Raw genomic sequence first — 22525 nt, forward strand, 5'->3', positions numbered from 1 at the left:
AGCAGAATCGGGGCCCTGGTCTAATTGAAAAGAAGAATTTGACTTTGATTTTACCATCTTTGTAACATCCTTTTAGCTGAAGATGTTTCTAGAGACTTCTAGAAATTTGGTACGGCTAGAAAAAGGTTCTGTTCCACGGCTTCTTTTAACTTCCTTGCTTCTGTGCTTTAATGTTTGTATTTTTTACATGTTCATTAAGTAATTCCTTATCCAATTGACGTAATTTGAGGGCTTTTTGTTCATGTATGGTTATCTATTTTTAGCGTTCCGTATCTAAAATAACGAGTAAAAACGGATATTAGTACTAAGACTGTGCTGTCTAACCGTCTGCCACCAGACTGTGTCTCATGAACTGTGATAGCTAAACAGTTGGATTGTTGACTTGACAGAATCAGATGATGTTTTTGTTTTGTTATAAAAAGCAATTACTAAAATTAATATTCGAGGTTAAGCAATGAAGGACGGTTTTAAAAATCTCAAATTCGACTGATCACCAATTTTCGTGCAAATTGAGATTATCTTTAGCCTATATGTAGGTACGGACTGTACGGAGCTGTCAGTGTTGCAAGTCTGACTCGCACTTGCCCGGTTTCTCTTAAATACGTAAGTTGTGTTTGTTTTGTTTTAACCTATTAATACAAAGTAAAATTGAAGGTTCTTTGTTATTACTTGTAAGAAAAACATTTTGGCAATAAAAACACTGCAAAAAAATTGACTGAAGGATTATAATTATCGATAATGTACATGCACAATAAAATACATAGGCTTGTAAATAATACTTTTGAACGTTAATTAAATTCCACAATATTCGTTCAACGCCATCTAGTCTCAAACTAAGCTTAGCTTGTATTACCGAGTAGGAGTACTATCTAGACAGCTGATAAACATCATCATCCTAGCATTTTCCCAACTATGTCGGGGTCGGCGTCCAGTTTGACCGGATTCAGCTAAGTACCAGTGTTTTACAAGGAGCGACTGCCTATCTGACCTCCTCAACCCAGTTACCTGGGTAACACGAAACCCCATATAGGTAAAAAACATTGGTTCGAGAACCTGAACCGCCTGCAAAATTTGTAATAGCAATTACACAAATGAGAGACGATTGCTCTAAACTTTTGTGCAGGCATTGTCTTACTTTATTGCTTCTTAAAATAAAACTTTAATGATTAAATCTACTAGACCTATGAGTAATCGATTATTTTATAATAATGATGATTTTGTTACTCACAATTTTGGCACAACGCTTTCTAGTATCAAACTGAGGGAATTTTATATTTTGAGTACTAAACAATATCTGATAAATAAACTCGAATATTCCTCAATACATTTCATAGAAAATTATACCCATACAATCATGCCATCTCACACACATTTGTCTAAGGTGGGAATCAAACCCACCACTTCTTGTAAAGCAAAGGGGGCCTTACCGAACTAGTATCTAATCTGGCTGTATTATTTCGGCATCTGAGGGATGAAAAAATATAAAATACTATGTCATTAAAACGAAAATTATAAATAATAGTTTATTGCTAAATTAAACAGTTATAGCGGGATTTAGCACAATAAATTAATGACTACATTTATAGTAAATACAAATGTATTATTTACATTTATCTAAAAAACACAAGTTACACATCTCGCTAACGCTGACGAATCCCTCAAATGTATTGAACTGACAAGTCAAAGTCACGTCACTTGTCGAAGAGGAATGTCATTCATATACATTTGAAGTTATGTATTCTAAGGCGATGTAATTCAAACGCAATCTTATCTATACTTAATAACCAGCCAAGCATTATGATAAGGTTTTTTTATATAATTTATTTATAATACCTTTATTTGTGGCCCAAAATTGGGAAAGGCTAGGTATACACTATTTCATTTATTGCAAAACAAACATTGTTTCATAAAGGACTTTTTGGGTTCCGTTACTAAACGTAAAAACGAAACCCTATTACTAAGACCCAGCTGTCTATCTATCCGTTTGTTACCAAGCTTTATCTCACGAACAATTATAGGTAGGCAGTTACCTTTTGTGGTTGAATTTGCTTAGCAGTTTTATCTGCTAGTGTAATTAACAATAAATTCAAGTCCATTTTATCTATAACTTTACACTACAAACTTACAAATATAATTTACCTATTATTAATAAAATTTAAATAATAATAAATCTATAATCATAGACATATAGAATGGACTGAGCGTCGGCCTCCAAAAAGAGAGAGACAGAACGATGATTTTGCCAATACCTGTCTCTTTTCTTTGTTTATGCTTCCTGGCATTCAGTGAGATGGATCAATCAGAACTTTAGAGAGAACTACTGGCCGCACATTCACTGTCTCTCTCGCACTTCGCCACACATATTTACTTCACACCTAAGTATAATACTATTCCACAACTTTCACACAACGCCATCTAGTCTCAAACTAAGCAAAGCTTGTATTATGTGTACTAGACAACTGATAAACATACTTATATATTTGTATATACATACAAAATATAGATAAATTACACCCAGACACAGATCAAATGATCATGCTCATCTCACAAATATTTGTCCTGGGTGGGAGACGAACCCACGACCTTTGCTACAGCAGTCAGGGTCACTAACCACTAAACCAGCAGGCCAGTCATATAGTGATATGGGATGCTTAGTCCATTCTAAATGTCTATAATATTACATATTGTGACATTTGTTGTCATAACCTAACGACCATACAACCCATAGACACCTAATACTCAGTGTATGCTTAAAAAATATGGTATTTGACAAAAAAAAAAACCTGTTTTGTCCGTCAGACAGATTTCCTAAAAATATTGAATACGTATTTTTTTGTTTTATCTCGTAAAGAAAACATGATGAGGATAAAGTGAAATAAAATCTCGTGTGACGTCACTTACCAGTACGCTTTCTACTAGCAAGTGACGTCACTAGCCCCCACTACCATACATTTCATCGTCTTCAGAGCTTTTAATCTCCCTTACTTTACAATCTATACTTATATATAAAGCTGAAGAGTTAGTTTGTTTGAACGCGCTAATCTTAGGAAGTACTGGTTCAAATTGAAAAATTCTAAAAATTGATTGTGTTGATTAGATCATTAATTGAGGAAGGTTTTAGGCTATATACCATCACGCTGTGACTAACAGGAGCGAAGATACAATGTAAAATGTGAAAAAAAAACAGGGATAATTATTAATCTTTGAGGGCTTCCGTTCATAAATTCCTTACTCGCGGTAGGTTAAGTCGCGGGCAACAGCTAGTGATGTGATAAAATGAAAAATATGTAACCAATATTTTATGGAAAATTTTCTGACGGACTATACAGATTTATATTATAATTATTAGTTTTAGTCAAATACCTAATTCTGTCAACTATCTGAGGTGTACGAAGCGGGGTACTGCATTCTGATTGGACCTTTAAAGTCAACGTTAACGCGGAAGTGTTTCCTCACGGTACTGGACGAGACTAATTAGAAATAGTTGAGTGACGAGTGACGAGCGAACTGAGTGAGAGTTGTGAGTGTGATGTGGTGACAGACATCGGGCGAGTGGTGTGAGGGGTCTAGGGGTTGTGTGGACGTTGTTCTTGGAGATATGCTCTGTTTTATGATAATATACGAAGCTGCGGGCAAAAGCTAGTATTATGTGTAAAGTATGTATTAAAACACCTGTCTAATCATTTAAGGGCTAGCCATATTGCAGTGTAGAGTAAAATAATTAAATACTTGTGATTATTAATTGGAATAAATTAATAGATTAAAAAAAAATACCCACGTTTTCAAATGTCACTCCATCCAAATTCTATCCAAATCGGTTATGCTGTTTTTATAGCTTCCCTGAAAATTTCAGCCTGCTAGCTTATCGGGAAGTGCCTCGAAATTGAATTGCAAAAGTCCAACCGGAGCGACAAACAAACAAGAAAAGTGAGTGTTTAAAAACGTCGAAAAAAGGAAGCATTCTATCCGTACGATATAATTAATTTTAAATAATATCATGCAGATTACTTGAGGCAGTCCTGAAAATGAATAAATGAAAAATAAGTTTAGTTAAAAATTAAGGAGAATTTTCCTAAAATTCAGCATCATATTTGTTGCTAACGCTGCGCTAAAGAAACATATTTTCATGTGATATTAAAAACAACAGTTGCTTCAATATTTTTTAGCCCCTCTACCAAGTCACTTATATGTCCTTCGCGGATCGGACAGGGGTTTTCACACATACTGTATATTTATAATATTTATAACAATAGCTTTGTGTAATAACTTTATAAATGTCAATTTACAATCATTCCGTGTTCCACACAAAGGGCTCCAAACGCTTATCTTCTGGTAGTAGAGCATTCAATTCTTCTGCGTCTAAGAGGGTCTGAAACAAAAAGAAAACTTTAACTCTAAGTATATTTTTGGTCTATACTAATATATAAAGCTGAAGAGTTTTTTTGTTTGTTCGAACGCGCTAATCTCAGAAACTACTGGTTCAAATTGAAAAATTCTTTTTGAGTTCAATAGACCATTCTTCGAGGAAGGTTCTAGGCTATTTACTATCACTCAGTTCAGCGATAAGAGACATTTAAAAAGTTGAAATTCGACATCCCTCGTCGCATTCTTAAGTCCTGTGATCACCAAAGTAACAATTTCGCTGTGATTTTTTTAATTTCGGGATCTTCATTAACGATTCTATTAATCGCAACTATAAATTAATACAATGATGAAAAATAAAATGTCTCTTATCGCTGAACGGAGTGATATGGATTTTTATATTTTTCCCTGATCTGGTATCACTCGGCCTTTCATCCGGTCTCAGATTATCGTTGAGTGTTGGGACACCTGCGTATACTGGGTTGATACGACGGTGGGGCGAATCTTTCAACTGCCAATACAAGGTACTATTTTCAAGTTCTGTACCAAAAATCAATAAAATTGGAGCAGTAGTTTAGTCGCAAAGGGTGGTTGCGTTTCACTCTGATTTGTTAGCTATTTAGAAAAATGACATTTTTGATGCTTTTAATTTTTTACCCGTGTCGAATCAAAAGTAAATACGTATGGGATACGTGGTGTAATTGAACGCCCCACCGTCATAGCAACCCTGTACATAGAGGCGAGTGGCGGACCTGCTGCAGCAGCGAGTAGCAGCGCGTGAGCTGGTGCGACACGTCGTGCGCGCGCGCGAGCCGCTCCGCGTGCCGCGCGTTGGCGCGCTGACGCTCCACCATCGCCGCGTGCAGGCGCGACACCTCCAGGTCCGCCTGGGGGCGGGGATACATAGTGACGCGTGACGGGGTCAGGTCGCATTGGACAACTCCCAGTTCCGCCCACCCTTCACCGATTGCTGTGAGAGAAGAAACAGCGCAACAAACTCCCCAGCAGCACGCTGTCGCTTCTTTTAAATAACACATACACACATAACTGGCTGTCATGGGCATGTTATGCGGAGGAATGAGAATCATGTGGTGAGAAAGGCGTTAAGCATGGATGTGGATGGATATAGGGGAAGAGGACGACCAAAGAAACGATCGATGGATTTTGTGAAAGACGATATGGCTGCAAAGAGCGTTGCTTGTGAGATGACGGCCGATAGAAAGGTATGGAAGAAGATGACATGTTGCGCCGACATATAAATTGATTATTAAGGATTTGTAAATTGCATTGTCATCCATTTTGAAGCTACCCTGAAAATATCAGTGCCTCAAAATTGAATTGCTAAAATCCAACCGGAACGAGAAACAAGAAAGTCAATGTATAAAACCGTGGAAAATGATCCTACGGGAACGTAAAATCAGAATACAAACTATCCTATGTATTAATCCTATCCGAGTGACTAAATTTCTTCTAAAAGGGTTCAATGGTTTTTGAATGGAAGAGTACCAAACAATCATACATACAAAGAAGAATTGCCGTTTACAATATTAGCAGGATTAGTTCGGACAGCGAATCCGCATAGAAAACTGACTTTGGACAGAACTTTTCAGAACTTCGTCATGATTCTCTAAATTGCCTTATCAAAATCAACAGTTATTTATTCAAATTAGGCTACAAAATATGTGTGTACTACAATGTTCAGCAAAAGGAACAAACGTTTTTAATATTTTTTTAATTGTCTGACTAAACAGTTTCTTTTTATACCCAGACATCATCATATTGAATTTCATAAGCTTTTAAAGTATTAAAAACAAACTCACCTCTTTAATTTTCATAGCTATGCTTATTTCATCGGCCGCTAAAGGGTGAGCGCAAGCGGCTAGGTGCGCCTGAAGCCGGGTCGTCAATCGAACCCAAGGCCTGTAGTCCAAACCTGAAATAGAAAGATTTGAACTATAGGGGTATTAGGTATGATAACTGTGTTGGTATGATCAAAAAGTTGCAAGTTCGAATCCGTGCTTTATAATTGTATTTTCGAATTCATTTTTGTATTATAAAGTAATTATCACTTGCTGAAAACGGTGAAGGAAAACATCGTGAGGCGCGACACAGCTGAGAATGTTTCAAGGGTGTGTTGCGTCACGTCAGAGGACTACGGGCGGGATACACTCTGACACCGGGTTGTACATCAACCATACGATAAGAAGGCTAATAGTTAATGATATAGAACCCGCCTAGAGTCCTAAACGCACTTGGTCTGATTCCGTACCGGAGACGAAACTCTGAACCCAATTACTAAGTTCTCTGTCCGTCCGTCTATCATCAGATTGTATCCTGTGAGCCGTAATCGGTAGAAAGTTACAATTTTCAAAAAGTTAAGCAACCGTTGGTATGTTTTAAAAGCAAGATAACTACTTTTTTTGTCCATTTGCTATTTTTATGCCTATTTCTAAGGAAGTCTTAAGTCTGAATAACTTAGCCAGCCTAACCTCTTCTCTTAATGTACAAGAAGGTTTTTATTCTTACCTTCTAGAACCTCAGGGTCACGAGCTCCCGGCAGCCCAAGAGTCCCTCTCATGATTGGAAGAAATGTTGGAATTTCCTTTAAAAGATAAATATGTCATCATCATCCTAGCCTATTCCCAACTATGTTGGGGTCGGCTTCCAGTCTAACCGGATGCAGCTAAGTACCAGTGTTTTACAAGGAGCGACTGCCTATCTGACCTCCTCAACCCAGTTACCTGGGCAACACAATACCCCTTAGTTAGACTGGTTGTCAGACTTTCAAGCTTCTGACGACTGTCAAAGATGTATGAATAACAGCCGGGAACCGGAACCTGAAATCGCCAACCCGCAGTCAGCTAGCGTGGTGATCAATGCTCAACCCTCCCCTTTAAGGACATATATAGGCTGGTAATATTATATTATAGGTGTAAATACTTGGTTTCCTGATAACTTTGCATCTCATTTTAAGTGGAATGTATAATAATAATATTCCACAACTTTCACACAACGCCATCTAGTCTCAAACTAAGCAAAGTTTGTATTATGAGTACAAGACAACTGATAAACATACTTATATATTTCTTAATACATAATAATATAAAATATAGATAAATTACATCCAGATACAGAACAAATGCTCGTAATCATCACACAAACATTTCTCCTGGGTGGGTATCGAACCACGACCTGCGGTATAGCAGTCAGGGTCACTAGCCACTAGACCAACAGGCCAGTCTTATATACTCACGAAGAACACATTATACCTGCAATCTTTGTATATCTTCATCAAGTTGTTCATCCGTCGGCTGTTTGACAACTACTATATCCCTGGTTCGCTTGCTTTTCCTCGCTTGTAGACTCAACTGGCGTCGTTGGAGCAAAGACTTCTTGCTGTCAGTACCACGTTGATTCTTCGCCGAAGCTTTTGGCGAATCTGGTTCGAATTATGTGATCAATAGTCTTCCACACGAATAGGACTTACGAATGGTTATAAGAAGAAAATAAATTAATAGTTTAAAGACACAAAAAATACGCTTTTATACAGGGTGTCCTAAAACTCAACGATAATCTGAGACCGGATGAAAGGCCAAGTGATAACAGATCAGGGAAAAATATAAAAAAAACCATATCACTCAGTTCAGCGATAAGAGACATTTAAAAAGTTGAAATTCGACATCCCTCGTCGCATTTTAAGTCCTGTGATCACCAATGTGACAATTTCGCTGTGAGTATTTTAATTCTAAATACTATAAATTAATGCAATAAATTTTTTTTTTTTTTTTTTTTTCAAAAAAATAGAAACAATTTTTTTTCCCCTGATCTGTTATCACTTGGCCTTTCATCCGGTCTCAGATTATCGTTGAATTTTGGGACACACACTAGGACGTAGTACAAGAAAGATTACTATCTTCATTTTTAGCTATCTATATTAACAACTATTAAATATCTATGTTAGTCTGTAAGTAACATGTCTGATGTCAGTAGCCTGATAATAAAATGATTTATTACTACGGTATCTAGTCTCAGACTGGTCAGTTTAGTTAAGTCGGATCTTTAAGGACTAACCTCCTATTGGCCGGTCCACAGTGTACGATATGTAGGGTAGTTCAGAATCTGAACATACACTGGTGCCAGGCGAGTTATTACCACTGACTGTCGGCTCCCCAACTCTCGATGGTTCTTAAAAAACATGGGAAAATAAATATAGATTAGTATTTTAGTAATTGTCGCCAGCGGCTTTGTCATCAACAATGATCCCACGGGAACATAAAATCAGGGATAAAAACTATCGTATCCGTTAATCAAGGTTTATAAACTATCTGTATACCGAATTTCGTCTAAATCCGTTCAGTGATTTTTGTGTCAAAGAGTAACAAACAACAATATATACCTACTTAGAAAAATCGCGTTTATAATATTTGTAGGATTAGCACTGTATTTATACGCGATAAGCCTATCTGGGCGACATTTTGATTTTTTTTAAGTTTATCCTGAGTTAAAATACCGAATGCTTGAATACTCAACAGCACAAGTCAGTCCACTCACCTTGAGGTAGATAGACTAAAAATGTAGTGCGGTGTGCGTGTACCGAAACTTAAACGTAGATATGTGGGTATTAGAAAATTTCATTTGTTACTAGCTTTTCGCACGCGGCTTCGCCCGCGTCGAGGTCGGTTGTATCGCTTTTTCAAGAGAACTCTTCAAAAGTCCGGGATAAAAACTATCCTGTTCTTTCTCAAGGTCAACTCTATCTCTGTACCAAATTTCATTAAAATCCGTTCAGTGGTTTAGAAGTGAAAGCGTAACAGACAGACAGACAGAGTTACTTTCACATTTATAATATTAGTAAGGATTTATTAATTAGTACATACTTCCATACTTAATATTATAAATGCGAAAGTATCTCTGTCGGTCTGTCCTGCTTTCATGCTGAAACTACTCAACTATGGGTCGAGAGTCTGGATGAGGCTAGCACAGGACCGCAGAAACTAGCACTAGATAGGGGAGGCCATGCCCAGCAGTGGGATGACATTAAGTAGATCCAAAGGTTTCCCCTAATACTGTGGAATCAACACTGTGCTCATTGTGGCACAATCAAACTATTAATATTTATTTATAATATTTAGGTATAATAACTATCGTACCCCAATAAATACGTGTGAGTAAACCGTTACATCATTTAATATCAATATTTCCTTAAAATTATATTAATTATGTGTGGAGCTTGTGGAAAAACAACATCTCTGGGTCCCAGTTGTTATTTACACATCTTTGACAGTTGTCACAGGTAGACAGAAGCTAGATAGTCTGACAACCAGTCTAACTAAGGGGTATAGAGTTGACCAGATAGCTGGGTTGAGGAGTGAGATAGGCAGTCACTCTGTACCGGTAAACGTCCAATTGGACTCTAAGCCAACCAAAACATAGCTAGGATGATGATTATGATGATGAAATGGAGAATATGTGCGGTATTATAAGCTTACCAGGTATATTAGTAACTGCAATAGTGTGCCCCCTTCGGACGGGAGGCGCTCTTTGCGTTTGTTTCTTTGGTGGTACTGAAGATTGCTCCGATCCCATTATACCCTAAAATTCTGGAAGAAAAGCAGGTTCATTGTTAAAAGCTAATTAGAATTATTGTTGCGTATGTCTCCTCCTCAGGTAGACGACTTAGGAAGGGGTGAAGGGTGGGAGAATATATCTTTTTTATTTATTTATGTACATAGCTTTGATAAATTTCTATATCTATAGATTCCTTTTTTATATTTTGGTATATATTAGTATAGATGGTTTATTTACAAGATATAATTTGATAAATTAATTTTATTTAAGATTTTCTTTAACAGGTATATCTTTTAATTGCTGAGGAAGATAGGAAGTGCTTTTAACTGTGTAGTGAGTCATGAATGGCTTGAAAAATAAAATAAAAAAACAGAATAAAAGAATAATGTGAAAAATCCTATAAAATCTTATCTTACTTCATCTAAATATATTGTCAGTTACCATTATTTTTTTAAATTAGTAAAGTATAACATTACAATAATTACTCTCGTGTACTCAAATAGGTAGTCACAGAATTAGTAAATAATTTGGCAACAATTGAAGTAATATAATCACAAACAAGTATTTGTTATGAAATTTCAATAAATCAATACGAAATATGCAAGTACTCACAAGTTTATTAGATATTGATCCTATCCTACGATTAGTCTTACAAATATTTGATTTAGATAAGTATTAGCATTTATTTTGTAGGAATCTCTCTTCGTTTATAAATTTTCACAAAATACTCGAATCACTTGACAGTCAACAATTTTATTTGACAGTTAAGAAGACTATCAATGCAGATTAATAGGTATTATAGATAAAATAACACAAAAAGGAAATAAAGCCATCAAAATCTCAGACCTAGAATTCGGAGGTATTAATTAAGTGGACAAACAATTACTAATTTTGTGACTTAATTCAATAACTTACGTACATTTTACTTTTGGCGTCGGTATAGTTTATCTAAAATTGGTCTAAAAGGATTCAATTTACATTCATGGCATTTATTTCTATGAAGGATGTCGGGTTTTATTCACATTTTATTTTGTCATCTGTATTCTTTTGCTGACATGTCGAAAGAATGTCACTATCACAATCCGTAATGACGTTAACCTAATCAATCCTAATGACATTTATCGTTAATAAGTCCTACACGTATACAGACATAGTTTGTGAAATTATCGCAAGAATATCATGAAATAGTAAATTAAATAACACAAAAATGGTAGACGAAAGTACAAGGAAGACATTAAGCAGTATACCTTTGTTACAAACCAAGGCAGGACCTAGAGACAAGGAATTATGGACGACTAGGCTCAAAGAAGAATATCAAGCACTCATTAAGGTAAAAAAAAACAATTCTGAAGTTTCTTTTTTTAACAATGACTGTTATAAGGTATATACCTTACTTTTTATAAATTGCTATTCAAAAACAAATTTGTTATTAAAAGTTTAATTATTGACATTTATCATGTCAGATTCCAACCATATTGTAATTAGCTTTCACATTCCTGGTTAGTGATTCGTTATGTAGTATGTGGAAAAAACTTCTTGTATATATTCCTGTGCTTATTACTTTCTACACAAAAAAAAATGCTTGTTAGTATTTCTAGAAAATAATACATTTTTAACCTTAGATGAGGAATTCAAACATTATTACGTTTTAAACCTATTATGTTTTAAGAATTAAACAATTTATTTTATAAAATAACTTTATTTCTTTAATATGATCAGCATATTTGTATTGAAAGCCAGAATGTATGAGAATTAGTCTTATCAAGGGAATAGGTCTTCTGGGTACTTATTTTGAAGAGCTCAGACTGGGTTTAGGCCGTCTCTCCATCTAAAACACTGGTAGTTAACTCCTGTTAGACTGGAAGACCATGTTAACATAGTTAAAGTAAACTGTACCAAGTGTACTGAACCAAAAGTACACCGATAGTGATGAAAATGGCTGCTGTAATACAGGCTTCAACTGCTTGCATCAACTATTCATATTAATCACCTTTTATATTTAAATTCTAGTATGTACAGAACAATAAAACAGCAGACAATGATTGGTTTCGTTTGGAGTCCGATAAAACTGGTACGAAGTGGTTCGGTAAATGCTGGTATGTCCACAACCTGCTCAAGTACGAGTTTGACTTGGAATTTGATGTAAGTAATAGGTTATAATAACATTTTGTATCATTGATTTAAATCCCACTGCTGGGCAAAGTCTTCTTTACTAATATGACCAAGCTTTCTCCTCAGACATGGAGTCATACTTCTCTATTCAACTGTTATTGAAGACAATTTCCGTCATAATCCCACTGTTGGGCATATATTCCACTTACTTTAATCCAGCTCGCATTGATCGACAGTTGAACAAGAGTTTATACTTAATATTTTAATAATATTAAAAATAATATGTAATGTTTAAATAAATAAAAAACCCAATGTCATATTCCTAATTCCTAGCTGTTATCTCAATGCCAAATTTCATATAATTGATATCATTTGTTTTGGTCTGTATAGTGAAAAATATGTTTTAAATAGTTCGCGTTTTTTAATATAAGTATATAAATACTTAAAAAGAGGAACAGGTTTATTCCCACGTTTTAATAAACTCACTTTCTCGTTTGTTTGTCGTTCCGGTTGGATTTTTGCAACTAAATTTTGAGGCACTTCCCGATCTGCTAGCAGGCTGAAATTTTCAGGGTAACTTCAATCCCAAAGACAATTCAATTCCCAATTATAAAAACTGACAAATTTTGAAAAAAATTGCCTTTTGAATACGTGGGTATTTAGATGTTTTTAATCTATAAATTTTTTATTTCTTTTTTAATCTTTTAGATACCCGTAACTTATCCAACAACAGCACCAGAGCTTGCTTTGCCCGGTCTGGATGGCAAGACCGCAAAGATGTACCGTGGTGGAAAAATCTGCCTCACAGACCATTTCAAACCTCTTTGGGCTAGAAATGTGCCTAGGTTTGGTATAGCTCATGCCATGGCATTAGGGGTGCGTATTCTAATTATTTTCATTATGATCATATTACGTCATTGTATGACGAATAGCCAAGTGGTTGAGGTCGGAACGTCAAAACCACTGTCGTGTCGCGAGTTCGATCCTCGCGTAGGACAAGCATTTCTGTGATCCACGAATGCTTGTTTTGAGTCTGGGTATAATTGTGCATGTGATTTGTGTGTTTGTGAAAACCCCGCGACAGACGCATTAAAGAAAAAATATATAATTATGTATATCATCATGGGCCTAGCCTTTTCCCAACTATGTTGGGGTCGGCTACCAGCCTAACCGGTTTCAGCTAAGTACCGGTGTTTTACAAGGAGCGACTGCCTATCTGACCTCCTCAACCCAGTTACCTGGGCAACACGATACCCCTTAGTTAGACTGGTTGTCAGACTTTTTCAAGCTTCTGACTACCTGCAACGACATTATGTTTGCACGGATAGCCGAGTGGTTGAGGCCACAAAGCTAAACCCTCACTATGCGACGTGTCCTAGGTTCGATCCCCGCGTAGGACAAGCATTTTTGTATGATCCACGAATGCGGTATTCTTTGTTGTGTATTTAAGATGTTATTTTGTGATTTATCTAAATTTTGTTTTTTATTTACAGCTTGGTCCTTGGTTGGCCGTGGAAATACCGGACTTAATAGAAAAAGGTGTTATAAGTTATCAAGAAAAAACTGAACAAACAAAATAACCAACGCCACGTTTAAAATGTACATAAATATGTATTATAAATAATAAATATTTTTTTTGTAAACAATTATTTTCATTTTGACGCTACGGATCGAAAGTGATTCCACGTGCACATACAATCTATAATTAATTCTAGTTATACACTATCTATTCTGTGAACCAAGTTTCGTCTAAATCTGTTCAGTGATTTTTGCGTGTAAGAGGAACAAACATACATACGAACTCTCACGACTGTTATATTGATAATATGGTATTTAACAATTTTTGGTGTTTCTTTTAGCTTTATGTTTAAACGTAGTTGTTAGACAAGAACATGCACCGAGATAGTTTACATTTTAAGCACTGAAACAAATGGAGTTTATTACTAAGAAAACATAAACGATTACCTCAACATCAAGGTTCATGAGATACACCCCACACATAGGGACAGACCGCGGAGCTTTGGTACTAAAGCTCCGCTGTCTGTCCGATTTTTCCTCTTGTGTACCTACGAAAAAGTGTTTGAATCCAAATTCCTACCTAGGATGATTCGCGAGGCTATTGAGATTAAAAAACAACTTTCAATAGAGAAGATGGCTGGAAGATATCACCTACTTGGGGCCCAATAATACATAAACTCAAGGCCAAACCCAAGAGCAGCGCTGCAAGACATCAAGACACAGAGAAGTGAGACCTCATACTGCGTAGGTCGGAACGCAAATAATTAGTTCAAATATGAAGGTAGAACGAGCAATGTCTTCTGTCAAGACGAACGCCATTTAAAGTTTAGGCTTGTGACGTAACGATTTCGTAAAATTTATACACAATTGTGACGTCACACGTTAATTTCTTTCAATGTTGATGAACAATTTATGTTTGCGGGACAAAAGTAGAACTACGTATCCATTATTATGCATTAAACTGCAACATGAAGCTGAGTGAAGAAACTGAAAAAAAAATGTGTGCGTGTTCACGCGTGTTCAGGAGAAGTGAAACTATTATTATGAGGTTATTTTTCGAAAAAATATTTACTAACTATTATTATAGTTCTTGCGTTCTAAGATGATATGGGTGACATGACAGCCGTGACTGGTAATAGTTGACAATGGTAGGGACGAAAATGAATCGATTCTTTAAAAATATCTAATAACATCGTAAAGGAAATGAAATCGGATTTATCGATTTAAGATTTGTTTAATTTAATTACCAAGAAAAGATTAATTTGTAAATACATGATAATACCCTCTTTTTTGTGAATTTTGACATTGTAGGATGCGAAAAAACAATAACAACAAACAACGGGCTTAACAAAAACGAGAAACTTAACATCATTCACAATCAACAAAACTTAAAAACTAAAACCTAACACAAACCGCATACAAGGCAGATGCACTCGTCCTGGGCCCCAATTTTGCTATTTACGATGGCCGATGAATGAATGAAAATTGCCTTCAAATTACATTTATTGTATTTTTTCCTGCAAAATAATTGGAAATTCAGTACGGAACGGTACACCTAAGGTCAATACAATTAACTTCCAATTATTGTATTGGCAAAATGCTTAAGAGAATAGGACTAATTTCAAATTTAATTCAATTGCCATTCATTCATCGGCCATTGTAAAATAGCAGAATCGGGGCCCTGGCGATCATAAGATGGACGCTCCGATTCATCGATTTGATGTCGATGCAACAGTGTTAACCTCTATTGACAAAAGTTCCGTTCCATACTTACATCTGACAGATTCTGACAGCACATAAAAGAAGAAAATAAAACAAATAAATTTTTAAATAAACTAAAGTGTTTGCTAGAGGTCAAGTGCTACTACACAATAAATGAATTTTTTGATGATAAATTAAACTAAAACAAAAAACACTATCTAAATAATATTATATACCTATAGAGTATATTGAATACATACACATAACACCAAATAAAAATAAAGATACACCCTTGTAAAAATAAATAGATAAAAAAGAAGTAAAATACCAACATAAATACATATAATTATATTTCTTACATATGATATATAAAATTATAATGTGCATTTATTAATGTAATACATAAAAAAATAAAATAAAATTTTAGATAGGCATATGTACCATGTATGTATATAAGGCTATTTGTTACTGCTTCCTCTCTCCTAAGATTTTGCTGTGCCCGACAGGGTCCATAATGGTTCTGTATTATTAGATTTTAAGACCTTAATGTACATTATGGAACGCAATAAATAATTGAGTATTGAGTATTGAATTTCATCTTTATTAAAATGAAAATTCATTAAAATATTAATAATAAATCATATCTGTTCCGTTATTCATTTTTTTTTGAACAGGAGAAAATAATTTATTTTGTTTGCTTCCTCTATTGTTTACTTGTAAGAAATTTGCGTAGCGAGGAATATGAGACCTGTCACGCATATCATCTTAAGGCGCATCAACTATGAAATGCAACTATACAAGAATGGTTGAATAAAGTTAAATTGTAACAGACAAAAACATTTTATTATCATACAAAAATTAATAAAAATACAAATAATTTCATCTTATGACTACAGAGATTGATTGATTTAAAATATTTTAGAAAAATAAATACCACAATCACACTCAAGTATTTGAAAAAGACATATAATAATTATAATCTGCTAAAAAAAGCATTGTCAATCTTCTTTCAAAAAAATAAAGATGGCGCCTCGACTCCGCTCGAGACCCGGACTCTGCCCATATTCATACTTTTTATCCCTACTAATATTATAAATGCGAAAGAACTACGTCTGTTTAAGTCTGTTAGTCTATCTGTCTGTCTGTCTGTTACGCTTTCACGTCTAAACCACTGAAGTGATTTTAACACGTTCCCTGGGCCATCTCTTTCAAAGATCTTTCAGCTGGTGCTTTCAAGACCTAAAAGATCTCTAAACTAACCTACCTTTTGGTGCGTTTGAGACCTAATCAGCGTCCAGATATAGTTTACAAAAAAACAATCAACAAAGATCATCATTTCATCATTGGCCTAGCCTTTTCCCAATCAACAAAGATACAGTTTTGAAAATAATTTATATCTTCCAAAAAAACAATCAAATATACGAAGTTTTTGTGGGTGAATTGCTTTATATTTTGCTTGGTTCGCACGCAGTTATGACATTTGAATAAACTGCAACTACCAAAACAAAATATAGGTAATATCGATTGTATCTCGTACAGCAACCGGAGATAGTTCAATATGTGTAGTATGTAAGTAGTGATGGGAATAAAATAATATCTCAGTTGTCGATTGATTTTTTTTTATTAATTATGCTAAGTGTTTTTCATTAAAACATGGTAAGCACATTGATTGCTTGCATTGCGCGCAAATGGTAACAATTCGTGCTCCAACGTAGAAAGGTTCATCATTTTCATTTTAGGTGCGACAATGCAGCAATATAGGTAATCCGGCGTTGATTTTTTGTTAGAAATCTCAACAAAGGAAATAGATTTTTTACACTTTTTTGTTTAAAAGTACTCATTGTATAACAAAAATAATAATCAACACGTAGGTATATATGTGAGTGTTATTTTTTTATCGATGCTAGGACAACACTAAAACGAGTCACGCAGCGCCCGCGCCGCCCGCCTTCCGTCTCTTGCGTCTACGCGGCGTACGATTCCACGAGTACCGACATATCTCCTAACGCAAGGAATGAAAATAATTACGGTACCGTGCGTTAGGGACCTAATCCATTCAGTCTCATACCTAAAGAACTTTACACGTTAAATCCTCCCGCAAGGAGTGAAACAACACGATTATGTTCAACGCACAATACAAAAGTCCTGCAAGAGATCTGTTAGATCTCGTAATGCCACGAACGTGTTTATGAAATTTGGTACAGAGATAGAGTTGACCTTGAGAAAGAGCATAGGATAGCTTTTATCCCGGACTTTTGAAGAGTTCTCTTGGAAACGTGATATAAACTCGACGTGGGCGAAGCCGCGGGCGAAAAGCTAGTTCTAAATAAATTTGTAAATTTAAAAAAAATGAGACGCTTGACGTCATAAATGTCGTCTTCCCTATTGTAGATACGTAGCGGAATTGGGACCCTGGATTCCAAATATTGGAAATCTGACATTGCCCGCTAAAACCTTTCCTATTTGGAAGGAGACCTGTGTCTAGCTCTAGAAATGTATATAGGCTGGTATATGTTTATTTTAACGACAAAACAAATAAAGAAAACATAACTGAAATAATAATAATAATAAATCTTTATTGCATTAATTGTGGTTACATTAAAAGGTCTTAATATAAGTTTACAGCTCTGCACAATTTACCTACATAGGCATGCAATAGGGTACTTAGCTTACATAAAATGTTAGCTTATGAATTATAGATATAAAACAACATTAAAATAATAGGCAGTACCAAAAAAAGATGTTCTTACATTAATATTTCAGCATCCCAGTTTTCATAATTTAGCTTCAAAGTATTCTTTTAAATCATAGAAACAATGTTCAATTAGAAATCTTTTAAGTACATTCTTAAAACTCTTTAGCTTAAGTGATCTTATTTTACAGGGCAAGTGGTTGTAAATTTTTATACTAGTAAAATACATGTTTCTTTTATACATTTCATTATTAGGTTGTGGTATTATTAATTTATCTCTGTTCCGCAATCGCCTATTATATTCTTGAGAGTTTTTGTCAGGAAAGTAATTACTGTTACATTTAATGAATGTAGCTGCTTGGAGAATGTATATTCCTGTCAATGTTAAATATCCATATTTTTTAAACGTCGGTCTGCAAGTCGAGGTTTCATTATCAAGGTTATGAATTATTCTTATACACCTTTTTTGAAGTAAAAAAGTAGTTTTAGAATCCACGGAGTTACCCCAATATATTACTCCATAATTTAAAATTGAATAAATTTTAGCGTAGTATGCTGATTGTGCTGTTTTAATATTAGTTGTATTTTTTATTATCTGTAGTGTATAGCAATGTGTTCTAATTTTTTTATTTAAATTTTCTATATGCAATTTCCAATTTAGGTGTTTATCTATATTTAGACCCTAGAAATTAAAATAATTCGCTAAGCTTTAAATAAGCAATAAGTTATTTTTTATGGAATCGAAGAAATGGCGAAACAGCGGGAAATCAATAAGTTTTATGACTAAATAGAGTAATAAAAAATAAATCAAGCGCTTTTTTATTTCTGATTGTTTTAAAATAAATTGATTCACACTGTTCTTGGTAAGAATCAATTTGACTTCTAACGAAAAAAGTCATCATCAGAGAAATACGCAAACGAATTCATTTTCATCATCGTTTTGTTTCCTTGAATCAAACGTAAGTTATTATATTTCATCGGCCTAACCTCTTCCCAACTATGTTGGGGTCGGCTACCAGTCTAACCGGATTCAGCTGAGTACCAGTGTTTTACAAGGAGCGACTGCCTATCTGACCTCCTCAACCCAGTTACCTGGGCGACACGATACCCCTTGGTTAGGCTGGTTGTCAGACTTTTCAAGCTTCTGACTACCTGTAACGACTGTCAAAGATGTAGGAATAACAGCCGGATCCACAATTTAATGTGCCTTCCGAAACACGGAGGAACTCGTTATGACAAAGATGGTGAGTCAACTACGGATCAACCGCGTCAAGCGTAGCTTAACCTGAGAAAGATCAACTTGACTGTGCAGCTAAAGCTCTCTGCTAGCCATGCTCCTAATATTTTTTTTTTAATATCAAACAATTCTATATTATTTCAGAAGTATTTTCCATGACAATTTTAAAAAGATTAACTTAGCACGGGCAGAGAGATGAAACCACTAAGTAAAACAAAGTTCGGGGTCAAGCGACATTTGTTTCGGTCATAAAATTGATGGGTAACCCACTTTGCTTGCAAATTAGTGTTTCGTCGTGCATCTTGTTCAGAACCCTCAGTTTTACGAGAATGACTTGCACAAGACCGATCGTCCTACGTTTTTATACACTCACTTTAAGGCTGGACCGATTTTGATAAAATTTGAATGAAGTGACATTTAAAATCGTGGATATTTAGATTTTTTATAAATTATTTTTAGTACCATATTCATGTTAATCTTTTCTTTTTGCAGAAAATGAAACTATACTACTGTCTTTTGATATTAATGACTATTGCTATGGTGGTGAGTACGAGGTTTATCCTAACTAATATTATAAATGTGAAAGTGTGGCTGTTTGTTACTCAATCACGCTAAAACGGGTGAACGGATTTGAATGAAATTTGGCATGCATATAGCCCTTGACATGGAAAAGAACATAGGCTAAATTTTATCCCGATTTCTTGAGTAGTTCCCAAGGGAAAATTGAAAAGGTGTGTAAATGATAACCTGTATAAGACCAGTTGACTAAAACTATCACTATAACCAAGCGGACGAAGTCGCGGGCAACAACTAGTTTGTTCATAATTATGTTACAGTTTCAAATATAATTTCAATTCTCTGATACAGTACAGGGCCCCAATCCCGATGAATGAATAGAAATAGGATTCAAATGAGAATATTCTTGTTCTCCTAAGAATGTTTGGATGAAATTGAGAAATGAGTTTCTAATTTATTATGTTAGGTACAATTACAAGGGTAGTTAGTAGACAAGCACAGGTACAATTTGCTAGAATATAGTGATACCGAGATAGTTACCGTCTCTATTTCGTAACTCTTCGTAACTCACACAGACTAACACACGCACATACACACACACACCTACTCACTCAAGAACACACAAATTCTAACAGTTTCTTGTTTTTATTTGTACTTTTTTGTTCTTATCTTAATCTTTAATTTTTGAAGTGAAATTTCTATATCGGAGAAAAAAATATCGTCACGCGTCACATTTTTTTTTTTAGTTTTTGTAATCAAATAAAAAGTTTGAATAAGAGTAGATCCCATGCCTCCGGAGGGGGGGGGGGGGGGGTCGAGGTGCCATCTTTATTTTTTTGAAAGGAGGTTAACTTTTTTCTTTGTCAGATTATTATTTCATAGATAATACAGTATTATCTATTTTTCCAATACTTGGGTGTGATTGTGGTATTCTTTTTACATTTAAAACAACCAATCAATCAATCGCAGTAGCAATGAGATATTTAATGAAAAAAAATTATTTGTATTCATGTCTTTGATAATAAAAGCTTATGTATACTAAATGTATTTAACCATTTAAATGTATTTAACCATTTCTGGACAATTGCATACAGTAAATAATTTTTCGAAAAATAAAGCCATAAAGAAGTTTCACTTCCCACGAATACGCGTGTATTATAAGTACACGCACACATTTTTTATTATATTTAATTATTGTTAATTTCTAAATTACTTACAAATAATAATAATACGTTTCTTACTTTGACCTATCGGTGTTTACGTTGACTCAAATATTGCCCAACACATCCCGAAAAAGATGGTATCGATACAAAATCGATAAAAATGACTGAGATTTCGAAAGGACATTTCAGAAGCCAAAAGTGTCAGTGTAATTTCGATTTTCTCTTTGGCTGGCAATGCGTCTCTCGTAAATGTGCCTTGACGCTGATTAGAACCTGATAACAACAATACACGGTGATTTTTAGTCGTCTTACAAAAGCAGCCCAGTTCATGTATCCGACGTAAAATACCCTTAGGCACGATTATTATTTTTTTATCATCAACTAAGATAATAGGTACGAAGAAAAATTAAACAAGAGAAATCTGAAAATACTCTTGAAATGATAAAAAACGCCGCCGCCCGCGCCCCTCACCATTGTTACAAGGCTCGAACAGCGCAACAGAGCTGTGTTTCTAAAACTACAAATTGCATCATAATATTGAATAAAAATTGCATTTTAAATTTATTCAAATCTAATAAATACCTATTTTTTTATCATGAACGTGTTCTAGTCATTGACATGAACTGGGCTGCTTTTGTAAGACGACTAAAAAATCACGGTGTCTAAGCATATCGTCCAATCTTTTGGGATCATCCTAAAAGCCAGTCTGTATTCTTTAGAATGTTCAGTTCTCAACTGGGTCAGCAATAGACCAGAACCCCCAGTTTTGTCTCTGTCATCATCGTTCTAGATTTTCTCCAACTATGTTGCGCTCGGGTTCCAGTCTAACCGGATTCAGTTAAATACCAGTGTTTTACAAGGAGCCTATCTGACCTCCTCAACCCTCTCCCTCTTCCCTCCCCAGTTACCTGGGCAACACGATAGTTAGTTAGACTGGTTGTCAGACTTTCAAGCTTCTGACTACCTGTAACGACTGTTAAAGATGAATGAATAACAGCCGGGACCCACAATTTATTTTATTTATTTTAAGAAGGTTTACAGACTAATAATAGAAAATAGGTAACACCAATGTATAATAAGCTTGCTAATGACAAGCCTCCACAGATATTTAATATTTACGATTAACTAATGCCCGAATGTTAGAGATATATATGTATTTACATATATACATGCATATTAAATACACCTTCCACTCTCATGCTTTTTTCCACTCTTATTGTATATAGACATATATATAAGATAAATATTTAACGTACCTTTCGAAACATGGAGGAACTAGTCATGATAAAAATGGTCACCCGTCTACGGATCAACCACGTCAAGCGTAGCTTAACCTGTGGTCGATTCACTTATGCAGTTATAGCTTAGCACCGAGCTAGCTAGTTACTACATGAACTAGTTTTGTCTTTGTCGTCTATCCATTTTCTAATTCCAGTGTCAGTGACGTCAGACACCGACTCAATGTAAAGCAAAGTGTACTCTTAGTGATTGATTCAAAATGTGGTGTGTTTAGTGGTTCTTTGGCCTTGTAGAACCTAACTGACACACTTGACACAAAAAAAGTGTAATTCACGATCACGATCGTGTAATACATCAATGTTCGTAAATTAATTACTCGAAACCTTTTTTTTAAGCACGGAGAGGAACCTGACCCTA

The 22525-nt window shown here is 35.0% G+C and overlaps 2 protein-coding genes and 1 long non-coding RNA gene across 4 annotated transcripts; 2 read left to right on the plus strand and 1 right to left on the minus strand.

The window, feature by feature from the left end:
- Positions 1-3145: 3145 nt before the first annotated feature.
- On the minus strand, positions 3146-10942 carry LOC113502456 (BLOC-1-related complex subunit 5-like). 2 transcript variants are annotated; one of them, XM_026884029.1, is made up of 8 exons: positions 10850-10942; positions 9852-9962; positions 8434-8547; positions 7632-7801; positions 6889-6964; positions 6183-6295; positions 5115-5249; positions 3146-4369 (listed from the first exon to the last, which is right to left on the minus strand). In XM_026884029.1, the coding sequence occupies exons 2-8, from the start codon at positions 9946-9948 to the stop codon at positions 4289-4291; spliced, it is 786 nt and encodes a 261-aa protein (XP_026739830.1). In that variant the 5' UTR covers positions 9949-9962; positions 10850-10942; the 3' UTR covers positions 3146-4288. The 2 variants fall into 2 exon arrangements, with proteins under 2 accessions (XP_026739830.1, XP_026739829.1); XM_026884028.1 differs by lacking the exon at positions 10850-10942 and adding an exon at positions 10543-10643.
- A 99-nt stretch (positions 10943-11041) lies between these two features.
- On the plus strand, positions 11042-13679 carry LOC113502458 (ubiquitin-fold modifier-conjugating enzyme 1). Its single transcript, XM_026884030.1, has 4 exons — positions 11042-11260; positions 11941-12072; positions 12751-12918; positions 13536-13679. The coding sequence occupies exons 1-4, from the start codon at positions 11138-11140 to the stop codon at positions 13620-13622; spliced, it is 510 nt and encodes a 169-aa protein (XP_026739831.1). The 5' UTR covers positions 11042-11137; the 3' UTR covers positions 13623-13679.
- A 5081-nt stretch (positions 13680-18760) lies between these two features.
- On the plus strand, positions 18761-22519 carry LOC113502520. The gene is made up of 3 exons (XR_003401360.1): positions 18761-18912; positions 19683-19733; positions 22504-22519. It is a non-coding gene; the product is annotated as an uncharacterized LOC113502520 (long non-coding RNA).
- The last annotated feature ends 6 nt before the right edge of the window (positions 22520-22525 follow it).

The sequence above is a fragment of the Trichoplusia ni genome, chromosome 17 (assembly GCF_003590095.1).
Source record: "Trichoplusia ni isolate ovarian cell line Hi5 chromosome 17, tn1, whole genome shotgun sequence".
In the NCBI taxonomy this organism is placed as follows: Eukaryota; Metazoa; Arthropoda; class Insecta; order Lepidoptera; family Noctuidae; genus Trichoplusia; species Trichoplusia ni.

What these genes read in the sequence shown, in the direction of transcription:
- LOC113502456 (XM_026884029.1), bottom strand. Translation starts at nt 9,948, where the DNA reads ATGGGATCGGAGCAATCTTCAGTACCACCAAAGAAACAAACGCAAAGA. An exon ending in TGTGGACCGGCCAATAGGAG is followed by an intron (nt 7,802 to 8,433) that starts GTTAGTCCTTAA and finishes AATTCGAACCAG; the next exon opens with ATTCGCCAAAAGCTTCGGCG. An exon ending in TAGCTATGAAAATTAAAGAG is followed by an intron (nt 5,250 to 6,182) that starts GTGAGTTTGTTT and finishes CCCCGCCCCCAG; the next exon opens with GCGGACCTGGAGGTGTCGCG.
- LOC113502458 (XM_026884030.1), top strand. Translation starts at nt 11,138, where the DNA reads ATGGTAGACGAAAGTACAAGGAAGACATTAAGCAGTATACCTTTGTTA. An exon ending in AGTTTGACTTGGAATTTGAT is followed by an intron (nt 12,073 to 12,750) that starts GTAAGTAATAGG and finishes TTAATCTTTTAG; the next exon opens with ATACCCGTAACTTATCCAAC. An exon ending in CTCATGCCATGGCATTAGGG is followed by an intron (nt 12,919 to 13,535) that starts GTGCGTATTCTA and finishes TTTTATTTACAG; the next exon opens with CTTGGTCCTTGGTTGGCCGT.